Below are 14,789 nucleotides of genomic sequence, written 5' to 3' on the forward strand. Positions count from 1 at the left end.
GCCTACAGAGCCAACAGGAAAGTGTCAGATTCCATGGAACTGGAGCTACAGAAGGTTGAAAGCTGCCAGGTGGGCAATGAGAGGCCAGCCTGGGTCCTCTACAAGGATAGCGATGGTCTAACTGCGGGGTTATCTCTCCAGTCCCACCCAAGGCCAAGCAATGGGCGGTGCTCTGGGAGTTCTGTGGAAGAGTGGGAGGAAGGAGAGAGGGAACCAGAGGGGGTCAAGGACACCACAGGAAGACATACAGAGTAAACTAACCTGGGCCCATGGGGGCTCACAGAGACTGAACCACCAACCAGAGGGCTTGCGTGGGCTGGACCTAACCCCTACACATATGTAGCAGATGTGCAGCGTGGTCACATGTGGGTCCCCTGTCAATGGGAGGAGGGGCTGTCTCTGAATCTGTTACTCACCACTGGGTCACCTACTGGGCTGCCTTGTCAGTCCATGGTGGGAGAGGGTGTGTTTAGTCCTGCTGTGACTTGAGATGCCAGGCTGGATTGGTACCAATTGGGGGCCTTCCTTCTCTGGGAGGAAGGAGAGGGTGGACAGGGGTGGGACTGGGTGGAGAGGAGGCTGAGGCTGGGATCAGGATGTAAAGGGATTAAATAATAACTAATGAAGGGGAAAAGAGTTGCTTTTGTCAGGAAATTTTATCATAGCAACAAGGAAAGAAACTAAGACAGAGAGGAAGTGATCAGAGCTTCCCAGAAGGAGCAGCACAAAGACAGACAGAAGGGAGGACAGAGGTCTCCCTGTTGTCTCATTCTTCACGTTCTTCTGGGTGAGGTTTTGGCAGGGCCACACCAGCCCTTGGAGTGCTTCTATTCCGGCGTCTGAGAGCTTGGTGAATTGGTCCAGACAGGAGAGGTCCCCGCACTTGCTCCACGGGACAGACACATCTTGCTGTCTCAGCAGGAAGCTGGGTTAGGAGATGAGGATACACGCCCAACGCCTTGAATCTTGGGGAGATAGCTCGACTTGTGGCTGGCAGGGACTCACGATGGCAGACCAGACCGGCCTCAGACTCAGAGACCTGCCTGTCATTGTCTCCAGAGTGCTGGAATTAATATGCTCAATTCAGCCAGCTTTCTTTTTTTGGGTGGGTGGCTGGGTGGGTGTCGTTTCAAAACAGGGTTTCTCCGCGCAGCCTTGGCTGTCTTTGTCTCTCTGTAGACCAGGCTGGCTTTGAACTCACAGCGTCACGCCTGCCTCTGCCTCCCCGAGTGCTGGCTCAGTCAGGTTTCTTACACAACTCTGAACCTCAACCCCATAGTGTGCTGGGCCCTCCCCCATCAGTCAACAGTGAATACAATTCCTGACGTGGCAATAGGCTAACTGAATCTGGGCCTCCCTCTTTCTGGATGATTCTAGGTTACACCAAGCTGACGATACAAACTGAGTAGGCTGGCCTCTCCCACCGCTTTGAATCCATGCTAGCCTTTAATGTCTCAGAGCCCGGGCACCTACCTTTCAGACGCGTGCGGTTCCTTCCTAAACTGGAGTCTACCCCCTCTGCCCTAGATGCTCAGGACACTTGTTAGTGTCGCGCTACAGTCACGACAGTTGCTAACACTGCCGTGGAGGGGGCGTGAGATCCACCGCGAATTTGACTGATTCTGGAACGAACAAAAACGTCATTCAAAACACTTAACTTGTGGATTTTGTTTCTTAGCATGGTGTACGTGTGCGCCGTGGCCCACATCTGGAGGTTGGTTTTCTCCCACATGTGGGATCTAGGAGTTGAACTCAGGCACCACTGGCAGCAAATACCGTTACAGAACGAGCCACCTCAAAGACCCCGGATTTACATAAATTCTTATAGGAAGGTTTAAACTTATTCAGTTATTTGCTTACATGTTCCTAAGGTTCCACACTCTCCTGTGTCCAGAATGGGTCTCTGAGGAGGCTTTGCCACCATCAGGAGATGGCGTGTCCCGGAGGCCACAGATTTCTCTTGGTGGAAGAAACAGCACTGTGAAACACGAAGCAGCAATGTCTTAAGGTGGTTTCTTTGGCCAGTGCTAAGTGCTTATTTGGAAGAGAAAACAGGGCTTTTTAGTTCAATGCAGATGTTATTTAGGAAGTTTTTTCTTTCTTTTGTTGGTTTGTTCTTTGTTCACTGGAGACTTTTTACAGCTAGGGGAAAAAAAAGCATTGAATTACTGCTTTAAGCCTCTAGGACACTCACATTTTTTCTACCACAGTTTTTATGTTTCATCTCTCAGCTGTGAGCTTCCTGCCTCAGAGGTAGTCCAAACAAATGCATTCCAAGATCTCCACCACCTCCGTCTGCTTTGTCTTCATGCACACTAGGGTTCAAGTTCAAGGTTTCTTGTTGCCTCTGCAGCCAAGGAAACCAGTAGGGTATCTCACACCTGGAATCCTGGCACTTGGGAGATGGAGGAAGGGAGGAGGAGGATCCAGAGTTTGAAGGTCATTTTTTGCTACGTGGTGGCATTGAAGCTGGGCTACGTGAGACAGCATGTCAAGAAAACTCTAAAACCCAACCCGACGCCGGGGAGACTGGGAAGAGGAGCTGTGGGGGGAATGCCGGCTGCGTGAAGTTGAAGAGCCAAGTCTGGATCCCAGCACCCATATTAAAAAAAAAAAAAAAAAAAAAAAAAAAGCCAGGCACTGCCTTTTGAGTTTGTAACCCCAGCACTAGAGGTCCAACTCTAGAGGTCCCTGGCCAGACAGCCTAGCCTAACTGATGAGTTTCTGGTTCAGTGAGAGACCAGTCCCAAAACTATGGTGGAGAGTGATTAAGGAAGACGCGTGACATAGACCGCTGGCCTCCATGAGTACCTGCATGCATATGTATGTACACACACACACACACACACACACACACACACACACACACACGTATGCAGAAATGAGGGTAGACAGTGAGTGACTAGCGGCACCTGAAGTTGTCCTCTGCCTTCCACATGGGCAGACGTGTTCACACAAATGTACATACATACGTGTGTCCCCGTGTATACAAGAGCACACACACATGCATACGCATTGCACACAGACAGGAAAAACAAGACTTAAAAGTCCCAGACAAACCGAGACCACAAAACACGCAACGTCTGAAGTCTGGACTCTGCATGTTGGTACCTGACGGCTGAGCGCCCGGTCAGTAATTTAAGCTCCTCAGCGTGCCTTCAGCTATCTCTTTCTTAAGATGTTTAGTATGAAATTTCATCACCTTAAAAATATTTGAATTTACTTGTGACAGATCCGAAAGGGTATGAAGAGTGTACATGTTTATGGGCATGATGCTGTGTTGCCACAGAGAGCGATAAAAGCTATTTGCTTTCCTTGAGGGATCTTGGACATGACCAGAGTTGCTGCTTTTCTCTTTGAAAATCATTTCTCCTCTTGGCCTTCTCCCTCCGTTCTCCAGCTTAATATATAGATTTTTTTTTTCCTGGTGGGTGTCTTTCAGACAACTAAAAATACTTTGCATGCACATTTGTACCTAGAGGAAAGTTATTATTTTGTTTAGCATGTTCTTTTAGAACTGAAGAGTGGATTCTGGAGGCATAGCTCAGCTGTTAAGAGCCCTGGCTGCCCTTCTAGCAATGCTGGGTCGGATTCCCAGCGCCCACATGGAGCTCACAACCATTTGTAACTCTAGTTCCAGGGGATCTAATATTCTCTTTTGGACTCCAGGGGCCACACATGGTACACAGACATACATGCAGGCAAAATACCTTTATACATAGAATAAAAAAACTAAATAAATCTTAAAGGCGTAAATGGTGTGGTACTGTTAGCTTTGTTCCCTAATTCACTTTATTTAAAACAGTATGCGTTTGAGATCTCCTTATATTTGCCACATGAATTTAGTTTGGCTCTTTTTTTAATTTTAGTTTTGAGATTATAATATAATTACAACATTTCTTCCTCCTGTATCCCTCTCTACACTCTCCTTCAAATCTATGCCCTCTTTTTTTTCACTGTTATTGCATGCACACACACACACACACACACACACACACACACACACACGCACACACACTCCTAAATACAACCTGTTCAGTCTGTATAATGTTACTTTTCTGTATGTTTTCAGGGCTGGCCATTTGGCATTGACAATACATTGGCCTGCTCTTTCCGGGGAGGACCACCTCTCCTGCTCCCATCTTCCCTCAGTTGCCTACGGTTCTTTGTGTAGGATTGACGCCTCCTGGGCTCTTCCCAGAGCAGTTTGGCATTTTCAATAGTGTCCTCCATTCAGCTCAAATTTGGGTGGTCACGTTGGTCAGACTTCACAGGTGTAGCCTCTGATGTGACTAGGAGACGCAGCCTCACAGCAAAGTCCCTCTGGGTCTTACACCCTCTTCTGAGTGTTCCCGGAGCCTTAGGAGTGTTCTGGAGATGTATCCATAGGGACTGGGCTTGTCACCTCTGCACTGTGGTTGGTTGTGGTTTTCTGTAGTGGTCTCTGTCTGTTGCAAGAGAAGTTTCCTTCATGAGGTGAACATTACGCTTAACCGTGGGCACGAGGACAACTTTTTACAGACTGTCGTTATGGTTAGCTTGGTTCTTTTAACTGCTGACCACATTCCCATCCAATAGCTGTACAGCAGTGTGCTCTACGCTGTTGGAACGTTACCATGGCCCTTTCGTAGGTCTGGAAGGACCGTGTCAGTGAGCGCCGCATTCCAGACATTCCTTCACAGAGTGCGCTGTGAACTCATTTTTAATTATACGGTACAGAAAAGCAATCGTTACTGTAGATCTGTGGTTCTTCTCTCCCTCCTTCTCCCTTCCCCCTTGTCCTCATCTCCCTACTATTTGCTTTAAGTGGTGTTTTAAGGACAGCCCCTACTCATAGGCTCATTGTAAGGAGTGACTGGGCCGAGTTCCCGGATCAGTGGATAACAGTGGTGTGTTATCGAACAGTTCAGGAGTCATTCCTAAACCAAATAGCAAAAGGGGTTGGCAGCTATGTGTCTGTAAGTGGCTCATGGCAGAAATCTTCCGGGGAGCAATGCTGTGAAGACAGTTCTAGAATAGCGCGCTCTTCAGTAGCATGCTGAGTGAGAAGGGCTTGTATGCACACCATAACGAAGCTCAGGCACAGTAATGTAAAATGGGGTGCTCAGCTCTACTCGGAGCCCTTGGCTTCATGGGGAAACAGCTGCTGAGACTTGCCCACGCCTGCTAAAGCGCAGACACTTGGACTGCTCGCGTAGGTCCTAACCCACCACACTGCCCACGCTGGCATGAATGAGCCCCAGAGACCAAGTGCAGGCACAGGGAAAAAGCAGGAGGCTCAGGAAAGTTCTGACAAATTATCAAAATCTGACCAGAACAGCACTGTCCAGCATGTAGCCAATGGGTCACTCATCCCAGGAGAGTTAGGACTGTGGCCGAACACATTTTAGGTCTCTGTCATTTTGCAACATCAAAAAGGTGGACAAGTGTGGGTTGGAGGCATGATCAGGTGGAAAAAATTGTTTTTCAAGACAATCCATGTGCTGTGAACTCAGGAAGAAACTATTTGATCAGGAGAAGGAGGGCAGCAGGAAGAGGGTCTAAGAAGGGACAGTTCACTGGGCAGCCCTGAGAACCTGTGTGTGAGAGAGACAGGGGAGAAAAAAGAAAATGTAAAAGAGAGGGAGAGCGAGAGGGAGGGAGAAGGGAGGGAGCGGGAGGGGGAAAGAAGAAACAAACTATAAGAGAGAGAAAGAGCAAGGAAGAGAGCAAGAGAGGGAGGGAGAAGGGATGAAGAAGGAAGGGAGGGGAAAAGGGAGGGAGAGAAGCAAAGAGAGAGAGAGAGAAAGAGAGAGAAGCATTCTATAATGGAAGAATTTGTGATAATTCAGTTGAATGTTACAATGCTGGAGCAAAGGGGAGGTTCATTGTGGGACCCGGAGATGAGAATGGAAAGAACTTAAGAGCTTTTGTGTGTTCCAAACTGGCAGTGATTTTCTTCTTCATTTCTCTATTTCTTTCCCACGGGATAATAAGATAGCTTGGCACTGTAGTAGCAAGACTGGCCCAAGACATGGCCACAGGTCAGATGATTAGACACATTGTGTACTAAATTATGAGTGAGCTTGTCTTTGCTTTACGGCACCGAACTTTGAAATCATATTTTTTAAGACTATGAGCCACCCACAAGGCAATTTCATTCATTATCATAATAGTATCAGTGACAGAATCAAATTGTATGTAGTTGGCTCTCTAAAATTAATTTAAAATTGCTTCCTGGGCTAGCTGGGTGGTACCTAATGGCTTCGATTATTCTCATGGGAAGACAAATGGATGGGCCTTTAATTTTGCCACTGTGGATAGAGTTTAAAAAAATAAAGTGAAGCTTGTTTAATACTTACAGGTAAAGTTGAGGGATTAAAAAAAGATGACAGGAGAGCTTGATTAAGAAAAACCTCGTGAAATGGTGAAATGGCAGCTTTCCCCTTGTTCCAGTCTGTGCTGTCATAGGCATTTCTTTGCCATCATGGTCTTTGTGGAAAGACGGCATAGCAGGCTGTGTTTGTCCCTTTAAAAAATATTTAACAGAGGATGGAGGACACCAAGAAGACAAGGCCCTCCATGTCCACATGATCAAGCTTATAAGAACGCTCAGACTCAGAGACAGCGTGCACAGGACTGCACAGGCCAGCAACAGGTCCTCTGTGTATACATTACGGCTTCCTGTCCAGTGTTTTTATGGGATTCCAGAGTGTGTGAACAAGGGAGTCTGTGCTTCTTATGCCTTCTCCCTTCTGTTTGTCTTGCCCAAATCCAATGTGTTAGTTTTTATCTTATTATATTTTATTTTGTTATATTTTATTATTATTATTATTATTTTTAGAAGCTGTTTGTTTTCTAATGAGAGACAGAAAGGTAATGGATCCAGGGAGGAGTAGAAGGAATGAAACTGTAATTAGGATATATTATGTGAGGGGGAAAAAAAACCTAAAAAACCTAAAAAAACCTAAAAAAAAACTAAAAAAGCTTAAAAGAGGACATGAATTCTGTTGATGAAAGTAACACACAGTCCTTGTGAAGGACCAGGAAAACATGGGAAATTATAATACAGAAGAGACAAAAGTTGAGCTTTGTGATGAAAAGAATCATAGTATTTACTTCCAGCATTTTAAAACTTTGATTTAATTATACGAACGATATGAAACTAAACCACTGTACTCTCACCCGTGCTCAGTGCTGGTGCCCTCCTGGAGGTCAGTGGTATGGTCAGGTCGATGTGTTCTGTTAACCTGTCTTGGCTTTGTCTTAGGCGTCTTTATAGGAAATACATATGGTGGTATTTTCCCTTTTCCTTTTGGTTTATGAACACAGCATCAAATTATGGCTCTGTAATTTCTTGGTTTTGTTCTGTGATGTTTCTTGGAGATAAGATAGTGCTCTACCATACAGGCATGTCTCCTGCTTCCCATTTTGTAGGGTTCTACAGGTTGGAAAGGCCTTTGTTTTGCTTTTATTTTTTATTTTATTTTTATTTTTCATAATTTATTCGCTTTACATCCTGATTGTAACCCTCTCCCTCATCTCCTCTGGGTTCCACCCTCCCTCCATCTTCCTCCTCTCCCCTAGTCATCAGAGAGGGGAAGCCTTCCTCCCATCTGACCCCAGACTATCAAGTCTCATCAGGACTGCCTGCACCCTCTTCCTCTGTGGCCCGGCTAGGCTGGCCCGGCTAGGCTGTCCCGCCAGGGGAACTGATTGAAGAGCGGGCACAAAAACAGGGTTTCTCTGTGTGGCCGTGGGTGTGCTGGACTCACTTTTTAGACCAGACTGGCCTTGAACTCACAGAGATGCACCTCCTCTTCCTCCCCGAAGTGCTGGGATTACAGGCATGTACCACCAGGCCTGGCTGGAAAGGCCTTTGTTTAATAATTGTCATGTGAACAGGAGTTTACATTGCTTTAATAACCCCTCCCTCCCTCTTTTGTTGTTATTATAAATCACTGAATAATAATTATCTTTATGCATGAGTCATCTGTGCCCACGTGTGGATAGTTGTCAAGGGGGAATAGCTGGATAGTTGAGCTGCTGGGTCAGACTGTTTGTTCTGGGGTACAGGATACTGACACCAAGGCCTTGCACATGCTCGACAAGTTCTGTATACAGAACGCTTTGCATGCATAGCCCTGTTTTAACTAAAATATGTTCTTGTCCACTCACGAACACTTGGAGATATTAATGCTTTTGCTACTGCTCTGCCTTAGACCAGGACCTGCTAAGATGAAGGACTGTTTCTGAACTGCTTCATATGACTCTTAATATTATATATTCAGTGGGCCCATTGCATTTTTATTAGAAGGTGATATAAAACAATGAGAAAATCATAGCACTGCCTTCATGAGAGAATTACAGCACTTCCTAAACGAAGTGTGCTCTGTTCCTGAAAGAAATCAGAGCCACTTGGAGAACTTACCTTTCTAATGGAATTTTTATTAGGTGATGGGCCGTGTCCACTAAGGCTGAAACCTCCCGCCTCTCGTGGCCTTGTGTGGGAAGTGCAGCCGCGGTGGTCTGGGTCGGTGGGGCCCTTCTGAGTCCTGAATGAGGCCGGCAGGATGTGACCCTGCCCTGAGAACCCCCCTTCAGCCCGTCCTACTCTCTCCTCAGGAGGATGTAGCCACCTTGGTTTTGTCACTAAGTGTCCCGGAGGCCTGGTTTGGGATCTTGCGGACTGCCACACACAGGTCACGGCAACGCTTGTCGTCCAGTTCAAGGCTGTGGGACGACTTTGGCCCTCACGAGCCTATCAAGCACCAGAGGTTGGCGGCTGAGAGTCTCTGGCAGTCATTGGTGGTTTTACTGATGTGTCCTCTGAGGCCACTGGAACATTCCATGAACTTCTCCCTTCTGTGACCTCTTTCCCCCCCCCCCCCCCAAAGGAGTGGTTTTCATGCATGTCTTTCACAAAGACCACAGGGCCGAGAGAATTCCCAGAGGTGGGCATAGACATATGCCTGTTTTAGTTACTTCCCTGTTGCTATCGTAGAATGCCTGACAAAAGCAACGTGAGGAGGGCAGAGCTCACCCTGGCTTGGGGTCTGAGGGGACAGTTTATCATGACCAGGGTGGCACGGTGCCAAGTGCATGGGGCGGCTGCTCACATCGTACCCCTACTCAGGAAGCCGAGAGCGATGCGTCTTGTTTTCATTAAGTCTGGGACCCCCAGCTCTCACCCGAGTTCCCGTCTGTGCCACCCGCAGCCATTTCCTTGTCCTGCGATCTTTGCAGACAAAGCAGAGCACGTGATTTTTAGCTAAGCTTGTCAACCAGCCCCCTCTAGACACCCCGCACAGACACTCCCGGGGTTTGTTTCTCTGGTTATGTCAAATCCTGTGAAGGGCTGAGACATGTCTCAGTGGTTTAAGAGCATACACTGCTCTTCCAGCGGGTCCTGAGTTCAATTCTTAATTTCTACCTCAGGGGGCTCGCCACCATCTGTAGCTCCAGAGGATCTTTATACCCTCTTCTGTATACACACACACACACACACACACACACACACACCATTAAGGTAATATTATTAACCATCACAATGTCCAAACTAACAACCATCCTTACTGGATGCCCACCTAGGCATGAGGAGCAGAAAGAGGACAGAGGGACAGATTGGGATCTGCCCTGCCAAGCTGCTGCACAGTGTGTTTTCTTGGCTCATGTTTTTCTTTTCTTTTCTTTTCTTTTCTTTTCTTTTCTTTTCTTTTCTTTTCTTTTCTTTTCTTTTCTTTTCTTTTCTTCCTTTTCTTTTCTTTCCTTTCATTTTCTTTTCTTTCTTTTGCTTCCTTCCTTCTTTTCTTTCTTTCATAAAACATTGTATTTACTTAGAAGCATTCAGGATGTCAACAAAACAGCCCCAGTTTTTGTTGTTGTTTTGCAGTTACAGAGTGGGATTCAATTAACAGAACAGCAATTATCTGCATGTAAATGCATCACAGACAACTGAAGATGAAAAAAAAAAAACCCACTAAAAACAAAAAAAAAGAAAAGAAAACCAAAACAAACAAAAGCCTCTACCATCCCCATATATACCTAATTTGTGCTGTGCACCAACAGCCAGCTTTAAATTTCTGTGCCAATTTACAACCCCCAGACTGTACCAGGCAAGGTCGGTGGCCACTGAAAATACCACCAGGACAGGGCTATAGAAAGACACATTTGGCAGTGTGTTAACTAAAGAAAAAAGAAAGAAAGAAACAAACAAACAAAAAGCAAAAAAGACACTGTACAGTTTAAAAACAAAATTTACACAGCCTTATATTTAAAAGAAGTGAATTGTGTACAGATGGGTTAAATGCTTTATAGACAGGAACTTTTTTTTTTTTTCGAGACAAGGTTTCTCTGTGTAGCTCTGGCTATCCTGGACTCACTGTGTAAACCAGGCTGGCCTCAAACTCACAATGATCTGTCACCACACCTAGCCTATGCCTGTTTTTTTTTTTTTTAAACATTAAAGTCAGTTGTCAAACTGTAAAGTTTGGAGACTTTTACTTTAAAAAGTCAAGATATGTGGCTTGTGTTGTAAAACTGGGCTGAGGGGCTGGAGAAGGAGCTCATGGCTGAGAGTGCTCGCTGCTCTTCCGGAGGACCTGGGTTTGGTTACCGGTGCCCACATGCAGCTCACAACCATCTGCGACTCCAGTTGTAGGGGCCTGACATCCAGTTCTGGCCTGTGCGGGCAGGTGGGGCACAGACATCCATGGCAGGCAGAACTCTTAACCACACAAAGTAAAGCCAAACCTAAACAAAAACAAGCAAAAACAGAAGGGGAACTGGGATGAGGCAGCCAGGCAGGGAGCCTTACTTTCGCATCAGTGGAACCTAAAACTGTTACACTCTGGAAGGGCCCAGAGGTTTTGGGAGTGTAGGCCATCCCATCTCTCACTCATCCATTCACTTAAGTCACTTTCATGACATAAGAAGTTTGCAATATTGAGAAAAATGGCAAAATGAATCACGAGGAAGGAGGGAACCTTTAACATTCAAGTCATATGACCTCTTTGGGGAGAAATGAGATCTGAGAGCAGCCCGTCACCACCATATCTGGAAGAACAGTGAAAGCTGGTCCACAGGATTTACCAGCTAAAAAGAACCTCTTACACGATTCTTCTCTGACTCTTTTTCTTCTGGGCAGTATTTGAGTTAGTGAGAGGGAAACTTAAAGACACTGTTTTAATGGATCTTTTTGTGTACATGAGCGAATGCGGTGTGTGTTCACTCCTGCCGTGTTCTCTTGTGGAGGTCACAGGAAAACCCGGGATGTCGGTCCTCACCTTCCAGCTATTTGAGACGGGATCCCTTTGTTGTTCGCGGCTGTGCACCTCAGGCTGGCTGGCCTGTGGGCGTCTGGGGCTCATCTGTTGCTGGCACCCATCTCATTGTAGAGTGGCGGGGACAGACAGGCTTCTGACATTTATGTGGGTCCTGGGGACTTGAACTCAAGTCCTCACAATTACATGGCTTTATCCACTGAGCCATCTTTCCAGCTAGGAAAAAAAATCTCTAAGCTAGCAGAACCCAATTCTTTCTTGCTTGCTTTCTTCTTTTTCTTTCGGTTGTTTTGTTTTGTGCCTTTTGAGACAGATTCATGTAGCCCAGGCTGGCTTTGAAGTTGCTAAGTGGTCATTGTTAATTTTGAATTCCTGATCCCAGTTGTTTCTAACTTGCAAGTGCTACCACGCCTGACTTCCTCACCTTTCCCCTTCCTTCGTTCCTTCCTTCCTTTTCTCCTTTCTTTATTTTCTTTTATTGGAGATCCAATCCAGGGCATCACGCATGGGCTCTACCACCGAGCGTAGGCAAGCCTCCTTATTTTTCTCATATAACATTATAAGGCTTATTTGTCTTGTAAGATATAGAATTTTGCTGTGTTGTACAGGTTGACCTCAAACTCTTGATGCTCCTGCCTCAGCTTCTTGAGTTCTAGGATTAGATTAGGACCATGATGCCCAGTTCCTAAGAACAATTTTTAAAAGCCTTATCACTCTATGGTAGAGATTGTCTGGTGTGTGTAGGTGTGTGTGTGCCTCTGATGGCACACTGTTTAACACCCCCTTTAATATTTTGTCTTTTGGGGAAACTCTACCAGGAGACAGCCGATCATCCCCCAGAAGTCCGAGCTACCCAGGAACAGCTGAACCACTACCGGAATGTGGCAGAAAATGTCCAAAGTGAACTTGCAGCAACTTTGGTCAAATTTGAATGCGCTCAGTCTGAGGTGAGATGCCGTACACATTCATCTCTCAGAAGTGCATCTTTTTCTTAGCTTTCTATAGAGTGAAACAGGATGTGGAGGATTACAAACAGGATAGTGAGAAAGGGATTTCAACCCATTGACCAGTTTATGCTTACTCACCTCCAGCTATGCCTGTCTTTACATCTCAGAGACAGTCCATGTGACCTTGGGACACCTGAGGATTTTGGGTTAAAGTTGCATGGGCCTTGGAAAGTCTCCCCTTAGAATGGATTGCGTGTGTTCCAGAGCTTGTAAGAGGGATTTCTGAATTTTCTTCATGTAGGATCTCTAATTGGCTGGGCAAATCCCAAGCCCCAGTAGCGTTGTGCAGTTCTGGAGCCTCTCTGGACGTACTCAGCCCTCAGGGCAGTGGCTGTGAGGGGTCTAGACTGGCCTGTGAAGTAACCAGCAGTGCCATGGAGGGTGCCATGGGCCAAAGGAGGGATGAACTGGTAACATGTGCGTGATTCTTCATTCATGCACACTCCCAGTTCCAAAGAATCATGTATGTGGGAAGATGGCCACACAGAAGAAACCCAGCATCCCCAGTCAGGAGGATGCAAACATCCTCCAGCATTCCGATGCTACCAAACCCACAGAACTCCAAAAGTTGCATAATTTCCCTTTGCTGCCATATTTCCCCCAGGAATCTGAATATTATTTTTTTCTTTACCACCTATAATTATGGTCTGGAAGGCAAATGGGAGAAACACAGTGATATCCTGAACATCTGGATTTGCTTGAGAAACATTTGTGGCCATGAAATCACAAACACTGACTTGGAGAGTCTCCAAATCATTGTAAATGAGTACTAAATGCAGCATTACTGATAGAGTAAATGGGTTCCCACTGTAAAATATTTTATTGCTTTTTGTAATATCGACCACAAATGTTTCCCAAGTGGGATAAAGTCTAAAATCAACTTAAGGCGTTGCTCTTTTTTTTTTTTTTTTTTTTTTTTAGGGTCTGTGTGCCTGGCATTGAATTTAAGGTCCCTCACACACTATACAATTACTCTTCCACAAGGCTGTTACCCAAGCCTCCAACTGATTTTTGAAAAAGACTATGATTATTAGTCAGGAAATTGTTCAGGCATAATTTTCAATTTGGTAATGTACATCCAAATTCAAGAAAGAGAAAATAAAACTGGACTAGGTCATGAATAAAAAGGTCCTTCTAATGGCACAATGTTAAATCCTTCTGCTTCCTTCCCCACCATCCCCACCGCCCCCAACCTCTCTGCCCATTAGCTTCGAGAACTCCGCTCTAAGGTGCTTTCTAAAGAAGTCTGCTGTCAGGAGCTGAAGGCCGAGATGGAGAGCTATAAAGAAAATAGTGCCAGAAAGTCGTCTCTCCTCACCTCTCTGAGGGGCAGAGTACAAGAGCTGCAAGAAGAATCAGCAACATTTTCTGCTTTTAAGATCAGAGCAGAGAGCTCTGTGCACGCCATGAGGAAGGAGAACCAGGAACTCATGAAGAAAGTTCTAGAACTGGAGGAGAAATTACAGTAAGAAAGTTGGGATTGTTTTCCGGGTTGATACTGGCTGTAGCAGCTTCAGATCCAGCCTATGTCTTGAGGCAACTTTGACTGTTTTGCATTATTATTATTATTATTATTATTATTATTATTATTATTATTATTATTTGTAGTCTCTGCAGTCTTGGAGACTTTGCTTGAGCTCAGGTGTCATTAAGTGTTTCAGTAGGCACAGCATTGTCTCATGCGGGCTTAGAACCTTTGGCGGTGGCTGTGGAAGTGTACTGCATGTGTAGTTGTGAGAGCTCCCTTATGTAGAGGCTCAAGTCTGGGGTGACAGGGAAGCCTACAGAAGTGTACTCAGGGGCTGTCTGAAAAACGCGAGGAAGCCAGGATACTATGAAGTCTCCTCATCAGATTTTACTGGCATTTTATACAGAGAACTCATGAAACTCAGGTTTTTCAGACTTGGGACAAGCAGTCACTATTAAAACAAAACTGGGTACCACTTGCAGGGGTTCTTAAATATTTTTATGAGCCCACGTCTCCAGTTTATCTCTTTTATATGCTCCACTGAAGTTGCTTGGAAAGGTCACTTGCAAGGGCCCAGGGCCGGCTGGTCTCCACAGCTTCCGTTATAGCTGATCTGTGGCCCACTCTCTTCTCTCGGTTTCCAGCAGAACATTAAACTCAACTAGCTTATTTCCTACTTTTCTCTTTTTGTCTTTTCTTCTTGGCTTCCAAATATTGGGGGGGTCTCATGCCTCCGTCACTGATTTTCTACCCGTTCGTTCCCATGCTACACAATCTCCTACCTTTCAAGTATGATCCAAATGCTGGTGAGACCACAGCTTTGCACCCAGCTGAATCTCCATCACAGCACGAGGCACACGACCCTGGGAACCCTCATAGAGAGGCCCGCAGACATTTCAAAGTTTATGTTCCTGAAGCTGAGTCCTGAGGTTCCCACCGCGTCTTCCTACCTCAGGGCCCCTGCAGCTGCTCACTTATCCTGCTGTCAGGGTGAGTGGCAACACATGGCTATGTCTGATGGAGGCCGTCAGCCAGAAGGACCTGCGGAGTCCT

General features: G+C 45.9%; 1 protein-coding gene across 4 annotated transcripts in view; it reads left to right on the plus strand.

Moving 5' to 3' along the window:
* Window positions 1-14,789, plus strand: part of Armt1 (acidic residue methyltransferase 1) — a 113,045-nt gene that overhangs the window by 47,200 nt on the left and 51,056 nt on the right. For all 4 annotated transcript variants that reach the window (XM_055615998.1, XM_055615999.1, XM_055616000.1 and 1 more), the window contains 2 exons: window positions 12,080-12,208; window positions 13,477-13,733. In XM_055615998.1, the coding sequence (XP_055471973.1) occupies window positions 12,080-12,208; window positions 13,477-13,733 (386 nt within the window). The remainder of the gene's footprint in view (window positions 1-12,079; window positions 12,209-13,476; window positions 13,734-14,789) is intronic.

This window comes from Psammomys obesus, unplaced genomic scaffold, assembly GCF_907164565.1.
Source record: "Psammomys obesus unplaced genomic scaffold, mPsaObe1.curated_primary_1811, whole genome shotgun sequence".
NCBI lineage: Eukaryota > Metazoa > Chordata > Mammalia > Rodentia > Muridae > Psammomys > Psammomys obesus.